Source organism: Exophiala spinifera, assembly GCF_000836115.1.
Source record: "Exophiala spinifera strain CBS 89968 unplaced genomic scaffold supercont1.6, whole genome shotgun sequence".
NCBI classification, from domain to species: domain Eukaryota; kingdom Fungi; phylum Ascomycota; class Eurotiomycetes; order Chaetothyriales; family Herpotrichiellaceae; genus Exophiala; species Exophiala spinifera.
This window is the reverse complement of record NW_015622518.1, coordinates 1,511,962-1,528,505: the sequence shown is the minus strand read 5'-3', so window position 1 is coordinate 1,528,505 and position 16,544 is coordinate 1,511,962. Positions and strand designations below refer to the sequence as shown.

At 53.4% G+C, this 16,544-nt stretch overlaps 6 protein-coding genes across 6 annotated transcripts; 5 read left to right on the top strand and 1 right to left on the bottom strand.

Annotated features, from left to right (window-relative positions):
- Positions 1–163: 163 nt before the first annotated feature.
- On the top strand, positions 164–3,067 carry PV08_08473 (uncharacterized protein; the record flags this gene model as incomplete). The annotated part of the gene is made up of 1 exon (XM_016382798.1): positions 164–3,067. The coding sequence occupies one exon, from the start codon at positions 164–166 to the stop codon at positions 3,065–3,067; it is 2,904 nt and encodes a 967-aa protein (XP_016233501.1).
- Positions 3,068–6,367: 3,300 nt separating this feature from the next.
- On the top strand, positions 6,368–7,347 carry PV08_08472 (uncharacterized protein; the record flags this gene model as incomplete). Its single annotated transcript, XM_016382797.1, has 2 exons — positions 6,368–7,010; positions 7,070–7,347. 2 exons carry the CDS (start codon positions 6,368–6,370, stop codon positions 7,345–7,347), a joined length of 921 nt encoding a protein of 306 aa, XP_016233500.1.
- Positions 7,348–8,581: 1,234 nt separating this feature from the next.
- On the top strand, positions 8,582–9,361 carry PV08_08471 (uncharacterized protein; the record flags this gene model as incomplete). Its single annotated transcript, XM_016382796.1, has 1 exon — positions 8,582–9,361. One exon carries the CDS (start codon positions 8,582–8,584, stop codon positions 9,359–9,361), a length of 780 nt encoding a protein of 259 aa, XP_016233499.1.
- Positions 9,362–9,778: 417 nt separating this feature from the next.
- Positions 9,779–11,520, top strand: PV08_08470 (uncharacterized protein; the record flags this gene model as incomplete). The annotated part of the gene is made up of 2 exons (XM_016382795.1): positions 9,779–10,038; positions 10,092–11,520. The coding sequence occupies 2 exons, from the start codon at positions 9,779–9,781 to the stop codon at positions 11,518–11,520; spliced, it is 1,689 nt and encodes a 562-aa protein (XP_016233498.1).
- Positions 11,521–12,000: 480 nt separating this feature from the next.
- On the bottom strand, positions 12,001–14,236 carry PV08_08469 (uncharacterized protein; the record flags this gene model as incomplete). The annotated part of the gene is made up of 3 exons (XM_016382794.1): positions 12,001–13,411; positions 13,462–13,873; positions 13,927–14,236. 3 exons carry the CDS (start codon positions 14,234–14,236, stop codon positions 12,001–12,003), a joined length of 2,133 nt encoding a protein of 710 aa, XP_016233497.1.
- Positions 14,237–14,758: 522 nt separating this feature from the next.
- PV08_08468 (uncharacterized protein) lies at positions 14,759–16,228 on the top strand (the record flags this gene model as incomplete). The annotated part of the gene is made up of 1 exon (XM_016382793.1): positions 14,759–16,228. The coding sequence occupies one exon, from the start codon at positions 14,759–14,761 to the stop codon at positions 16,226–16,228; it is 1,470 nt and encodes a 489-aa protein (XP_016233496.1).
- Positions 16,229–16,544: the final 316 nt, after the last annotated feature.

Below are 16,544 nucleotides of genomic sequence, written 5' to 3'. Positions count from 1 at the left end.
AATTTGCACATCTGCCTATTCCATCGTCTTGGTCAAACACTGGACATTGGAAAGCGGCCGATTACCATCACGATGTGCTTGAGTTCTGCGCATCGTCAAAGGATCGATCCTACATGAAGCATGCTATTTAGGCCATCATCTCATGAGAGCTATCTAGTCGACGATGGTACCAGACCGTGGACCGACAACTTCGGCGGTTACCATCTTTATCACTGCCCTGGCCACCTTGTTCATCGCGGGTCGCTTCTATACGAGGATATTGCTGGTTAAATCTGTCAAACACGACGACTGGTGGATTTTGGCAGCATGGGTGCTTGCCGTTGGCTTCTCTGCCTCAATATGCATCGCAGTCAAATATGGACTGGGCAAGCACAAGGATGATATTTCTGACGAGCATTTTGCCTCTCTACGAAAGGCGGAATACGCCTTCTCAATTCTTTACAACCCAGCCCTCATGCTTACGAAGACATCGATTATCGTGTTCTTCCTTTCGGTCATGTCTAAGGATGCTGATCCCGTCTTCAAATGGTGTAACTGGTTGACTCTCGTCCTTGTCAACGCTGTCGGTACTGCGCTGACCTTTTACAACATCTTCCAGTGTCGCCCTGTCGCCCAGGCATGGATATATCCTAGGTCAGACGGTGCAAAATGCGCCGACATAGTCACGCTGTATCTTTCCTCAGCGCCTGTCAACATTATCACCGACATTGCCCTATTGGTCCTTCCCATGCCTATCCTCACTGGTATGCGACTGCCTTTCAAACAAAAACTCATCTTGCTCTTAACATTCAGTGCCGGCGCTTTCGTAGCGGCAGTGGACGTGGTCCGCATCGCGTACCTCCAGAATGCCGCCCTCAACCGGCTGAAACTAGTCAAGACCGAAGGAGGTTCTGGTAGTCGTATCGTCGAGGAGAATGACTTTTCCTGGTATGCCAGTTTAAGTTTCATGTGGTCCGCTGTCGAAGTCTGCACGGGAATTGTCTGCGCATGCGTGCCGAGCCTGAAACCGTTGTTTTTGCGTTTCCTTCCACGCATGGTGAGGGACGCGGGGGATACACAGAATGACGACGACAATACTAGCGTCGTCAATGCCGGCGTTCCCAATGGCAATATCTCGATGCTCAACAATCCAGCTGCCTTCAGGCAAGCTCAAACCCGAGAATACCGTGGAATTGAAGATAGCAATCAAATGGGATTTCTTGACATGCTTGCTCAACCCGCCGATGAAGACACCGCTTCAATTTCTCGAGTGTCAACGAGGTTATCACGAAGGAGCACCACAAGGACAGCCACTTCCGACTTCGGATTTGTGAAGACATATAAACGGCGAAATATGCTGAGGCTGTCGACTAAAGAAAGCATCTGGCCGGTTGCTGTCATAACTGTGATCTTCTTCTTATGGGGCCTGGCTTACGGGTTTCTGAGCACTCTGAACTCCCGATTCCAGGAGGTGGCGAAGCTCTCTACCGGACAAGGAGTTGGTCTTCATTCCGCCTATTATGCTGGGTACCTGGTTGGCCCTCTCACGCTAGGACGCTTCATCCTCAAACGATATGGCTTCAAAGCTTGCATGATTTCGGGTCTATGCGTCTATGGATGTGGAACCCTGGTCTTCTGGCCATCAGCAGTTCTGACCTCGTATGCAGCCTTTGTTATCTCCAACTTCATTGTTGGAGTGGGCCTCTCTTGTCTGGAAATAGCCGCCAATCCATACACTTCACTTTGTGGCCCCCTGGAATATGCTGAAGTTCGGCTGAACATATCGCAAGCTTTTCAAGCAATCGGCACTGTTTGCTCACCTTTGTTAGCCACCAGGGTGTTATTCAACAATGTACTAAACGCCCCATCACTTGTCAATGTGCAGTGGACGTATTTGGGCATCGCCTTGTTCGACTTTGCACTCGCGGTGGTTTTCTTCTACATTCCCCTCCCTGAGGCAACGGATGAACAGCTCGATGAACAAGCAGATTATCGAAGTGCAGTCTATCGGGCACCCGTTGGCCCTTGGAAGGTTGTGTATGTCACACTTGCGTTCGGTGTGTTCAGTCAATGGTGCTATGTCGGGCAGCAAGAGTGCATTGGTGTTTCCATACAGCCACTGATCCAGTTGGTGAAGCCGCACACCAACCTCGACCCATTTGACTTTGAGACGGTCGGTCATACTGTATTCATGGCAGGAAGATTTCTGACCGCCTTTCTTGATTACTTCTTCAAACCGCGTTGGGTGCTACTAGGACTTTTTGTCGGTCTCATTGTTTGCTTGGGGCTGCAAATGCACCTCGTCACAGACGCTGCAGCATCTGTTGCGATGCTCTCATTTCTGTTCGAAGCGGGTATTTTCAGCAACATATTTGCCACTTCAATGCGAGGCTTGGGCAGACACACCAAAACCGGCTCCGCATTCATGACGGCTGCGATATCTGGAGGTGCAGTCTTTCCTCCCATCATGTGGGCCGTCTCTAATGCGCGTGGCACGAAATACGCGTACAGTGTTCCACTGGCTGCCGCAGTCTCTGGAATGATATTTCCAATTTACCTGAACCTAGTACCCGCAGCCAGGAGTCAGGTTGACCCTGAATTCAAGCCGAAGGCACGCAGGCACCCATTAAAGAACTCGAACCAAAACACTTCGAACTTCGACGATACCATCCGAGATCCTCGGGCTGTGGAGACGTACGGTAAGATGGACCAAGGCATATCCTCGACCAACTACCTTGAAAATCACCCTGAAATTGCTCACCTCGAGAAGTGCATGAATGATGAAAGCCTCGAAACTCATGTGCCTCCTGTCTTCACATTCGACTTCGCGGATGGAGCGAATCGGGTCAACAACAGCCAGCCACTTCGATCAGGACCGAGAAAAGGTTACGTGGGGCAGCTGGCGCTTTGGCCGGATGATAACAACTCTGAGGGCAGCCAGACGGGTCAGGGGGCCCAGGGGCAGCAACAAGAGTCTGAGGATGCCTCTGCTCAAGATTCTAACACCACCTGTGGGCGCGAGGTTTCTGAAAGGCATCATCAACGTGAGGGATTGGACGATTACCACACTATAATGAGACAAGTTTGAGCATGTCTTGATGAGATCATTAGATTTGCTGGACATTGATGCGGCTGTCAAGCGTTTCAGATTCTGCAATTTGGCCTCCTCCTTACGTACTTCCAGAGCCTTGTGCACTTCCTCCCATAGACGCCTCACCTGGGGTTCTGGTGGCTGCGATGAGATTGTCCCTCAACTCTCCCCGAAGGACCAAATGGTCTGAGATCTGCGGTTTCGCGACACAGGTATCTGCACCTTTCGCGGGTATGGGATAGTTCGGCTATTTGGCATAAGACGGTCCGGTCGCGGCTCCCAGCCAATCTAGAGAAGCATGGGCGACAAGCGGAAAGGACGGGAGGGCAAAGTCTCATCACGACAAGCAGTCTGAATGTGCGTTGCACATATTCAGGCCAGCACCCATAGCCATTTCCAGGCCAGACTCAGGTGGTCAACTTCATCCTCCTCTTAAGGCTTCATGCGCTGATGGATGAAGAGCGTGCCCCAGAATGGACACATGGACGGCAGTTGTAGATGAGTATCTGGTGGGTGAAGTTCACCAGCCCAGAGAGTAAGGGAACCATATGTCTTCATGAATTGATGAACAAACAAGGTACAGTCTGTATCTGAAATGTCCCGCGCGTCTCGATTCTCCATCTCGCTTAACCCAAGGGCATCTGGCACGTCGTCTTGTGGAGTTTGGCTGATGCCATGCTCGCACCGTTCAGAATATCCCGTTTTCGCATCCTTTTCCATGGGTGGAATTGTGCGTCTTACGATCTCCATACGCTGTCCAATGGTCGTATCCGATCGGAAAGGTTTGCGTAGTTTCGGGCCTACAACGAGCCGGTGTTCCTCACCTATACAGATACCCTGTAACTCTCAATCAATTGCAGTTGCTGCAAGCGTAACCCTCTTGCCAGAAGTCAACGGCTATCCGGTAGTGCATGTATCCCGCCTGTTTAGAGAACACTCAAGTCGAGTTCATTCAGACTAAAGCCGGCCAGCATATCAGGAGAGCGCTGAGGGCTTTAAGTGGTAGGGCGGAACGGAACATACGGGCAGCCGTTGGCCGATGACTCAGTGGAACCTGACGGCGCAAATGGCACGCGTGGGTTCAGAGCACCCAGAGAGTCGTGGGCTGAAGCTCGTGCACAGGCTTCATTCACTGACAGAAGGATTCTGGGCCGTGCATCAGGAGGGGGGGGGGGGGGGAAGGCAGTGTTGAAGATGCCTCTGTTGGCGGGAAACCTGCAAACCAACGGTCGACCTCAACAGAGTCTGCACTGCAGGCGCACAACAAGACACAGACGTTTGGTCGGTCAAAGCATCCATCGGTTGGGACACTTGTTGACGGTGGGATTGAAATTTTCCAACGCAACTAGGGTGCAGGATCAATCAGATTGAATCAGTGATGAAAACTGCACTTGACGTTTGCCTTAGTACGAGTAGGACGAGTCCAACAAGTCATGCGAGAGCCTGGGCTGATGGATCTGGTGACGAGTGCCTAGTGATACTGAGGTATCATTGCGAGGATTTCCCGTTGCCACATGCATGTATGCATGCATGCATAATGCCAGCTGCAAGAGAAAAAAAAAAGAGAGCTTGCTGCATCTGCATGAGCAAAAGATGCAATTGTGTGGAGGGAACGAACCCGATAGTTTTGCAGCGTACGGGAGTACGCTATAACGCACCCTTGGTGGTTCCGTCATGATGCCGGGAGAGCAAAACCCTGAAGCTTTTGTCTTTGTCACATCACAGTAATAATGGCGTGATTATTCCCATGCACGTTCGGAGGAGGCGGCCAGGAAACGTGGTGGCCATGCAGGTCCTTCTTTTAGCCTCAAGGTGCGACAGGCGAACAAAGCTGCGCGGAGTTGGCTGCAAGCTCTTTACGGCACTCTCCCGAGTACGGCTTTCAAGACAGAAGCGACATCTGTCGCTGTCGCTTTCAACCAAAGCTTGACTGGACGCGTATTGTCGGCCTGGTCGGTTCTCGTGCTTATCCGGAAACTCGTCCCCTGTAGGTAGCGAGCCGAAGGAAGGGGATGCTCAGAATCACCGGCAGGCCCAGCAAACGAGCCACGGATTGATCCGTGCCTCCAGGTACGAGTTTACCGGAAAAGGGAGCATTGCATGTCCTGAGGATGGAGCGAGAGCATGTCAGGCGCAGGGGGAAGATCTGATCACCGCTTGTCCGGTTTGAGGAAGAAGAAATGCGGGCGTGCTGCATGGTCGGATGCCCTGAACTGCTCTGGACTCCGTAAATGCGACTTGTGCCTGGTTCCTGGATGCGCCTCCAATCGCCCCCGAATGGCTTTTACTGTAACTAAACCAACTAATGCCGCCCGGATGCTGTTTGCGACCCCTGGGCGGCAGCGGTTTCGGCGGGCGCCACGATGGCCTCCCCGGGGCCATTGACGGCCATTGGGGACAAAGTGCCTGGCCACGACTCCACGAGCCCCGTCAAAGCTGCGCTGCTGCGGAGTCTGTCTGTGCTTGACCCTGGCAACTGGAGCAGCCACTGATCCTGTGTTTCTGCCGAATCTCCCACTACCGAGAAAAAAATGGGATGCTGCCCCTGGACCGAAGAACCAGTAGCGTACAGTACAGCAGGCGTTGTTTGTCCACACCTCACCACACAGATCATTCACGGTGGCCCAGCCTGACATGACTCCAGAGTCCAGACAGGTTCTCAACATGTAAGAAGATGGACACGACACGGGGGATCCGTCCGAAGACCGAAGACGTGCGTACGCACTCACCACAGGCACTCCGTACACAGGACTCGTATGTACTCGTAGCCGGGGCCAATGGGGCGTGGACGGCGTCCATTGTCCTCGCTCAAGGGAGAAAAATGCAGCTGAGCTCCATATTGAGGGCTGGACTTTTAATCCGTCGACCTCACTGACCTTCGTTCTCTTTGTCTTCTTTTCACATCCTTGATCCTTTCACCTGGCACTTCGCCTCTCACTCTCGTTTTCTTCGTCTACTTGATCCTTTGTCCGCCCGTCGGCAGTAGGTATTTCGCTCTCTTTCTTCCCTCCCACCCACGGCCAGCACTCTCTCTCTCTCTCTCTCACCACTTGAGGACTTGACGTCCCTTTGCCCATCCTTTTTACGACACAACCCTCTCAGGCTTGTCATCGCGACAAAAAGAAAAACTCTAGCTCGACGCTGCTCGACACTCCTTGCGTGACCCGTTTCACAGTATCAACACCAAAACTGTAGAGCCAGATCTCCAGTCTTTCTCGACCCCCAGTTCAGAACACCACCAAAAACGTTACGGAGGAGGACCTTCACACGAGGATCATCGACCACTAAGCTTCCACAATGGCCGTCCTCAAGAACATCACCCTCGCAGCATTGCTGCTACTCACTCCTTTCGCCACGGCTGCTCCCCGTCTAGATGCGCGGAGTGTGTACACACATACCGACACCGAAATTGTTTGGGTCACGGTTGAAGAAACTACCACTGTCTGGCTTGAACCAGGCGAACCAACCCCGGCCCCGGCCCCCGTTGCTGCTGCTGATACTACCACTGTCGTTGTTGCGGACGGCTCGACAACGTCTGCTCCCGCAGTGTTTGCCCAAACTGCGTATGAGCCTTCGACCCTGGCGACCGTCACCGGAGCTGCTCCTGCTCCTGCTCCTCCTTCGTCGTCCTCAACTACCACTCCTCCTGCCGCTGCTGCTGTGGTGTCATCGGCCCCGGCGTCAGTAGCTCCATCTCCAGCTCCTGCTCCTGCTCCATCTGCTGCGCCAGCTCCAGCGCCAGCACCAGCTCCTGCTGCTGAATCCTCCCCTGCCGCCGCCGTTGCCCCCACCACCACCACTGCTGCTCCTTCAGCTCCTGCACCATCACCATCAGCATCGACTGGAGACAGTGGAACCCAGGACATTAGCGCCTCCACCTCGGCAACCTGCGAGGGCACCGGGGCTGCTTGTGTCGGTGATGTGACTCATTGGGATGGTGGTAAGTCCTGTTCACATCTCCTTCTGTTCGGTGGTACCGTGCTAACATGTCGTGATTAGGTCTTGGTGCGTGCGGCTGGAACGTCGACACAAACAGTGATCTCGAGATTGCTCTGCCTTACCAATTCATGGGCACCCAATCGAATGGAAACCCCTACTGCGGACGCTCCGTGACATTGTACAACCCAACGTCGGGCACCACAGTCAAGGCCACAGTCGGCGACAAGTGTATGGGCTGTGTCGCCCGTGCCATTGATTGCACCGACGCCTTGTTCAACGCCATCACCGATGGAACGGGTAACGGCCGCGTGAGTGGCATTCAATGGTGGTTTGACTAGACCGCCTGAACCACCCATTTCAACTCTGCCTTTCTACTACTCCGTGTCTTGAGTCGGGGACTTGGGGACGTGAGTGGAAACTTCCAGGGAGGAAAGCGATGGTATCGACTTTTGAAAAGTCGGGGGGTGCGCAGAAGATGTAGGTTTGGTTTCTGCTTCTGGGAAGCCCTTGGATCCCCTCACGACCTTGGTTTGCATGTTACAGCCAGGTGTTGGATATGCAGAATCCTAGTCCGGTCGTGGCGGATCTTTCTAACGAACATTATGAATGCATGGGAACTGGAACAGAAGCAGGAAATAAGAAAAGAAAGAGGAAACCGGAAAATATACCCTTGCACCGAGGAACTTCATCGTCATGCATTGGTGGCCTCCGTATACTCGTATATGAAAAACACTTTTGATCAAAAGAATCATGACAAGAATCCTTCCGTGCAATTTTGGACCGCGCGGGTTTTAGATGTCGGTGGTTGTAAAAACTACCGCGCATCTCGTGATTTGACGTAGGTATGCATCGCGTGCTGAACATAGACAAGTACGGGAGGGAGGATTGAATCAAGACAAGCGCATTTTTTTCACACCATGATACTGTACTGTAACACGTACCCTTGGCCGGCCGATGTACGCTTTCGATCTAACTTCCAGGATGCATCGTTAACCGTCCTCGGATGCGATGACAAACCGCCGTGCATACGCGAATCAAAGTCAATGTCCAGCAAGGTCGGTCTTATACTACCTGACCTCAGGCATGGGATACGGGCTTTATCGCACACACCGCGATGCCACGCCCAAACGAGCAGTTGACGTGTTAATTATCAAGTTCCTTCTGGACAGTCGGGATTCGGCCACCGCGAATGATCGAAAGGTTTCAACAGGCTCGGTTGACACCCTGGTCAATACTGTACATGCAAGGCCTTCCGTCAGCAGCGTCGCAACTCTCGAACTCGCGATACTACCCAACGTGGCCCGGGGAGGGAGTGCTGCACCTTCCTCAAGCAATCGGTATCGGCTGGTCTGATTACACATCCGCAACAGTACGAGAAAGGGAAAAAAGAGCAGACGCACACCATCTCTATACAGACTTCGTACAAAGTACAAGTACACAGTAACTTACAATCGCCTGGGTAGTCATCACTGACGGACACACGCTATCAACCATCGTCCCATCCATCCCTCCACAGAAGACGAAGCCGGGGAAAACGCGAGCAAAGCAGATATAGTTGTCGTTCAGATCGCGATGCGTCTCTTCATTTCCCGCGTCGAACCGAAAGACATGGATGCCATTGTGCCTTTGCTGTTCGAGACGTTCAAGACAGAGGACCTCAACAAGGTGTTCTTCGGTCGAGGGTCTCAAGCTTCAAAGGCCTACACCAAGAAACTTCTCCTGGCCGGACTCCTGAATGATCCGGCAGACGTCTTCATCAAACTCGTAGACGAGGACCAAGAGGTTGACGTTGACGTGCTCGACGACGAAGCCAATGTCGTCGGCACCGAGAAGCGGAAGAGGATCATCGCCGCGAGTGACTGGAAGATTTATCCTACCTATGTAACGCCGCAGGAAGAGCAGCAGCAGCAGCAGCAGAGGACAAACGACGCAAATGCCGAAATCGCGAACAGCAAGGCCGCCTTTTCGTACCTTGAGACTGAGGAAGAGCGAGCCGATGCGGCGGTACTGATGGAAGATTTCCTCGTCAGAAGACGTCGTGAGTGCAAGGAAGGACACGCGCTGTGTTTCTTGTTGTTCGTCGACGCAGAGTATCAACGCAAGGGGCACGGCAGGACCTTGATGAATTGGGGCATCGCGGTCGCCGACGCCCTCATGTTGCCGTGTTGGATAGAAGCAACTTCCAAGGGAGAAGGCCTGTATCGACAGTTGGGATTCGAGGATAAAGAACGCGTCAAGGTCTGGGGCCCAACAAAGACGTTCCTCATGGACTATCTACATATGAGAAGACCGGCGACGACGGAGAGGATCAGGGTCGAAGATGGAAAGATGGTGCCAGAAGTAAAGGCATGATTGACGTGGAGTATCCATGAACTAGTTGGTGATCTGTTTGGGTAGATTGTTTTATATCTGGCGATTTCATGTTCCGGGTGCGAATACGAGTACGAGGTCGAACGACCGTGTCTTTTCTCGACGTCATTCAACGGCTCACGCGCCAATGGAGAAATTTTGTCCCACCAAGAAACTGCGGTCGGGGAAGATCTCAGACGAGAAGGTGATTGAATGAATGATAGACTGATGCTCCGTTCCTTACTCGGGGCAGATATTGGATACGGATCTATCCTTCATCATTCCCTGACTTCGACATAGTCGTGGACGACCTTCTGCACCACTCCCACTGTTCCTCTTTCAACTTAGCTTTCACCGTGTTCGTGGTCTTCTAGCCCCCTTCGACCTCTCATCCACATGTCTCATCACCAGTAACTCCCGATGCGACTCGACCGCGGCGTCTTCGCCGCATCCCGCACTCCCTGGACTTGTGCTCAGTGCAAGTCCTCCCTCCGCCGCGTATTCAGCTCCTACAGACGGCCCATTCGAGTAGTACGACCGACAAGGGCCGTTTATTGGGCCGCAGCTGGTGGCGCATTAGGTGGAAGTCTGCTCTTTTTCACCGACGACATCAAGCATGGGTGGAACGCCGCGGCACGAACAGGACGGGTGATTTCTGCCCTGACCGTGAACATCAATGAGTGAGAAATTAACGTTTCAACCATCGCGGCGACGTAGACACTGACGAAGCTAGTTACCGGACAACGTTGAAACAAGAGCTCGGTGACCCGGAAGAAGAAAGCCGCCTACTCAAAGCCTGCCACAAGCGGTGCGCCGTGCGGACATTGAAAGTACTCGAGAAGAATGGATCGATCTTCATCAAGCTCGGCCAGCATCTGTCGTCAATGGGATACCTCTTGCCCACCGAGTGGACCGAAACATTCATCCCTCTGCAGGACAAGTGTCCTGTTTCTTCCTACGAGTCGATCGAAGACATGTTCGTTCGCGATACGGGACATCGGATAGAAGATGACTTTGCAGAATTCTCCAAAGAACCCATCGGGGCCGCTTCCCTGGCCCAGGTGCACATTGCGAGGCTCAAGGACAGCAACCAGCAAGTGGCGGTAAAAGTACAACATCCCAGCCTGGAGGAGTGGGTGCCGTTGGATCTGGCATTGACCAGATTCACATTCCGGACCTTGAAAAGGGCGTTCCCGGAGTACGACATGGAGTGGTTGAGTCAAGAGATGGACCTCTCGCTACCTCAGGAGTTAGACTTTACCCTCGAAGGTGCCAACGCTACCAGGGCAAGAGAGTACTTTTCGTTGCACACCCAGTTTCCCCTTATAATCCCGAAGGTTATATCAGCGAGCAAGAGGATCTTGGTCATGGATTACGTGACAGGAGCGAGAGTCGACAATACGGAGTATTTCGACAAGCACCGCATCTCCAGGGACGAAGTTTCGGCAACGCTGGCGAGGATATTCAACGTCATGATCTTTAAGAGCAACGCTCCCCTTCACTGTGACCCCCACGGTGGAAACATTGCCGTTCGACACAACCCTAACCGACGATACCCCTACAACTTCGATATCATTTTGTACGACCACGGGCTGTATCGGATGCCCGACAACAAGTTGAGGAGGGACTATGCCAGATTATGGCTGGCTGTTATCGACGCCAACGAGGATCAGATGCGCAAATACGCCTACGAAGTCGCCGGGATCACCGACGAGCAGTTTCCACTGTTTGCCTCTGCCATCACTGGTCGGGATTATCGGGTGTTGACGAACAAGAAGGTGGCAACGTCGATGCGTGATGCGCAAGAGAAGGAGAATATCAACGAAGTGTTTGGGGAAGATCTCCTGCAGCAACTGGTGCAGTTACTTGGGAACGTTCCTCGAATCATCCTCTTGATCCTCAAGACCAACGATCTGACACGGAGCCTGGACGAGTCACTCGGATCCAAGCAGCCCATGAGACCCATGATGATCCTTGCAAAGTTTGCGAGTCTCACTGTTTGGGAAGAGGAGAAGGAGAAGATTCGGCAACGTGGTGGATTCCTGAACCCGCGAAATCTCCTGCCGTTGCTCAGGGCCTGGTTAAGCCACATGAGGATCGAATTGAAGCTCTTTGGATACGAGCGGTATTTGGCCCTCCGCCGACACCTGCATCTTGACTGACGAGGTGGGAGAGCAACTGTCCAGTAGCATATAACCTACAGGGACATATTCTGTCCATTGCGGGCACACATATTCTTGTCGAGTGATTTTTAGCGAGGCGCTCGTCGTTGGGAGGGAGCGAAACTGGTACATACCTGTAGTAAGGTAGATAGATATCCTTGTACATTGCACGGCATGCCTTGTTAGGTACATTGCTATTAGGTCATCTTTTGAATACCGATTCAACATGAGTATTCAAGACTGTGATGATGATCCGTATTTGGGTTGTGCTTCTTCCACGTCAAGCTCGAACTTAGTTAGCCTGGCCATGGTGTTAACAGGTTTGACGCCGCGGTCGTATTGTGTCTGTGTGTCGCTCTGCTCTCAGCCTCGCGACAAGTTTGCGTGGGAGTCAAGACCGCGCTCTGCCCGTCTTCTGCCCACCTGACCACCCAGGCGCTCTCGCCCACTAGTGTCGAGGCAAATCTGTCGCGAACTTGATCATCCCACCTCGATTGTCATTCCGACCTTGACGTCAACGATGTCGGACCAGCTGCATCTTGCCAAGCCCAGGCGTTGGTAAAAGTCGGCCGGCGAGAGTGGAAGACCGAGCACCATGAGAGTTGCAGAATCAAAGACGCCGCCACCCTCGATGGTCTCTTCTTCGCCCTCTCGCTCCTGCAAACGACGGCGCATGTAGGTGGGCAGTCTGTGGGTCCTGTGTCCGGCGAGCACCAGGCACAGCACCGGCGCGTCGATTGAGTCTCTGGCGGCTGATAGTCGGCGGCCTGAGCGACGGACTGTTCCGGAGGCGGTCTCCGTTTCCATTCCCACCAGCGGCGTATCCGGGTAAAACGAACTAGACAACGGTTTCCCGTCCGGGGTCGAGATTCTGTACTCGACCTTGTGCTCGTCATCTCCGTGGCAGACGGCGGGAACTTTGAGCTCGGCTCGTATCACGTCACCTTCGATGGTCAGAGATCCGTCTGTGACGGGGCCTAGAATGGAGCCGGCCATCGGTGTACAGCGTGCCTCTGTGATCCGAAAGAGGTAATGCACACTCGAGTTGAATGCTCGATCACCGTCCACCGGCCCTTCCGTGGAAGCCCACGACCACGAAGGGGCACGGTATACCTGGGGCAGCACGCCGGGCTGGGGGCCGTCGGTCCCGAAAGAGCCAGCGACCCACGTGATTCCTTGAGTCAGTCCCTGGCGCCAAAGACCGCACAGATAATCATCCTTCAGAATCTCCTTCAGTTCAGATGCAATTGCCGACAGTGCGGGAAGTCGGTCACTCGGCCTCGTGAGTGCCAGGAGGGTATATGATGGTATCAGTAAATTATGCCAATGGTGCCGCACGAGATCGTTCAGCGCATCTCGATGTTCAGGCTTGGGGTCGTCAGCAAATATCGCAGCAATACAGAGTAACGACTGGTATAGAGATCGGATGGAAGATTTCCCCGGCACCGGTTCCATGCCGCCCAACACTCTGTTGAAGCATTCGTCGTGTGCCAGTAATCTAGTTCCACACTCGCATCGACTAAGAGTAGGGTAGTCCCACTCCATTTCGGCTTCACAGAAAGAAACTAGACGGCTGGAAACCAGGCGCTCCTGGAAGCACCAGGCCCTCGTTTCTAGTGGCTGAGGCTGGGCGCCCGGAACCGTCATGTTGTGTCGCCAACTCCTGTTTCGAGGGCCCACGTCTCGTCGATAATGCTTCGCGGGCAGGGGTCTGATTTTAAAGCTCTCCTCGACACCATTAGAAAGCTCGACGCGGGCGATCGACGTAAGATAGTGAGTTCTGGGCCTCAGGAAGCCTTCGTGGTCACCCTTGGCAACAGAAGCCGCGATCGTGATGTAAGAGTTTTTGTATATCTGATCCATCTTGCCGGATTCGACCTCCCAATCATTTCTCGTCACGCGTTAGCGTTCTGGATTGCGGAGGTTGCGGGGTGTGCTCACTGATCATCTTGAACGATGCAAAGTGAATCGATCCATAAATACTGAACACCCAAAGCTTTCGAAATGGTAATGGCATCTTGAAACGTTTGAGGGAGTTCATCCCATTGGATTCCTTGCTTTCTCTGCCCGATACTTGACTTCTCCGTTTTGAGACTGTCGCCAGAACCCCAACAATGACTCAAAGCAATGTACTTGCCTTTTTCGCCCTGGGTTTCGTGAAGTACGAGTGTATCTACCTCCAGTACCCGCCTCGGGAGCGTGGACTCCAAACTTTCCGCGCAGAACCCGTGCACGGATTGGCAGTTGTCGAGCCAGAATTGGATACGTTTCACACACGCCTCGCTTGATGCCTCGGGCGCGATGTCGAGAAAAGGCTCGACTTTAGAGAGCGGCCGGGGAAGGTTGCTGCCTTCTTCGTATTCATGAGCACGGCTCTGGCAATCAACACCACGTGAAATCGCTCACCAGAAACAGGTGAAATCTCAAACCTTTGCTGTGTGGAAAAGTCGTCTTGCTTCTCATAGGTCAGGCGAGGGGGTATATTGGCCTGGTGCTTGAGCTTGAAAGAGACACAGTAGTCAGGGTCCAGCGATGCTCCGAGCACAGTGGACAGACCTTCAAGCATAACGGCACAAAAGTCGCAGGTAGTAGCATTGTGCTGCAACTGCGACACGCGGTATCCCGCACTCGCTGCTGAGACAGCTCCACGCTGGAAATGAATGCAGATGTCATTGGTATCTGGGGCTTCCGATTCGGACTCGACCGAATCAGACATCTCAGATTTGAAGCATAAACAATCAAACATGTTGTAGAATTGAGACTGGACGGAACATTGTAGAGCGAGGCTGGTCAGTTTGAGCGAGACCTGATCAATCAGCCTGAGCATGCGCGGGCATCACCCGGTTTCCTTGTCTCTCTTTCTCAGCCTCGCGAGAGTTTGCTTGGCGTTTGGATTTCAACGTACGAGTACGAGGTACAAGAGGGGAGGGCCTTTGAATTCTTGACGCGTGCAATTCTTTCCGGTGCACTTTTTAACACTACGACGGCTTCTCATATACAGAATCCGACTTTTGGGGGATACTAGACCGGCGACAGACAGCGACAGAATGCCACATCTTGGGTAGACCTCCCCGCGAAGAAAAGGCTGTGACACGACGAGGCTGCAACAACAGCCACCTTTTCTTTTTGATATCTCTCCCTCGACCACATCATCCTCAGTCTGCCTGATCTCGGGGATTGGTTTGGTGACAGAGCGATCCATTCATTGGTGGACGTGTCTCTTTTTTGAATTTTAACGATGATCAATCTCGGCCTTCAACGCATCACGGCCCTTCTGCAACCTCTGTTCGCCACGCACCCGGCGTCCCTGCCATGGAAAGCAATCCACATCGCCGGCACCAACGGCAAAGGCAGCATCGCGGCTCTTGTGTCCGCGTTCCTCACTCGGTCAGGATACTCCGTGGGGCGCTTCACCTCGCCGCACCTCGTGGACCGATGGGACTGCATCACGCTGAACCAGCGCGTCGTGGACCGCGACCGGTTTCTCGCCGTGGAAAGCGAAATGCGCGTTCGCAGCCAGGCTCAACATATCGGCGCGTCCGACTTTGAGATCCTGACGGCCACAGCGTTTGAGCTGTTCACGCGCAGCGCCGTCGACGTGGCCGTCGTCGAGTGCGGGCTCGGCGGGCGACTCGACGCCACGAACGTGCTTCGCACCCAGGACGTGCTTGTCAGCGTCCTTGCCAAAGTCGGCTTGGACCATACCGAGTTTCTAGGCGACACGATCCAAAAGATCACTTGGGAGAAAGCGGGCATTTTCAAGCCCGGTGTCCCGGTGGTCGTGGACGAGAGTAACGACGCAGAGGTACTGGATGTGGTGCGTCGGAAACTGGACGAGCTCGGGGATGGAGACGCGCCAGGCGTCCATTACGTGCTAGAGGGGGCGCAAGAGGAGTTACTGGCGCGGAGTATTGAGAAGATGCGTCGAGACCACGGAGGAGGCAACCTGGCTGCGGAACATCAAGAGCAGAACCTAACCACGGCCTGGACGGCGTATACCCTTGCGGAGCGGCAGTTGGAACAGTTAAAGTCCAAAAGTGCACTCAGCGGTCCCACCGCGATAAATGGGGATTGTAATGGAGGTGACGGCGGGCACTGGATGCAAAATGTTACAGAGACAGCAGAAGAATTACCGCGATTGGTCACGGCTGCACAGAAGTCGCTGCGAGGACGTCTCGAGTGGCTTGAGATACCCGATCACATTATTATCCCCGAAGGATCGCAGAAGAAGCCGACGACGACGATGCTGAGCAAGAGACCGTGCAGGGTTCTACTTGACGGCGCGCACAATCCGCAGTCCGCACAAGCTCTGGCAGCGTACGTCGACCAGAGCGTCCGGCAGCAGGAGCAGGAGCAGCGGACCGCAAGCAAAAGAAAAGTGACTTGGGTCCTTGCAGCTAAGAGCGACAAGGACGTCGGGGCCATCCTGTCGATCCTGCTCAGGCCGGGGGACAACGTGGTGACTTGTTCCTTTGGACCTGTCGACGGCATGCCGTGGGTGAAGAGCATGGACGCGTCTGCCCTGCTTGAGATGGCGAGGGCGTTTGTCTCCGACGAATCTACTACCACCATGGAAGCCGCACCGGACGGCAGTGTCGGGGACGCGATAGTCAGAGCACTTGAGATTGCCGGCGGCCAAGATCCAGTCTGTGTTGCGGGCAGTTTGTACCTTGTAGGTGATGTTTTACGATTAATCAGAGACGGATAGATAGATAGGTACCTAGGGTCGACTAAATATGCTCTGTCTGTATTTATGGGTTTCCATACTCCGTAGTGTATCAAGGACTTAGTTACGATCAAAAAATTACCCCCTCCCCCTGTCACAGATCTACTTATCCGGTTTACTCGTCGAAAGTCGTGCCCTCTGTTCTATTTCTTTTTGTATATCGGTACAAAAAATGTCGAGTAACTCTCAATGCCTCTTCTTGGCTTCCGGATCGGCCTGGGGCAGACACTCATACGTGGTGTAGTAATATCAGTAGCAATAGCAATAACAATAGCGACGGTGGTACCTTATGAATCAT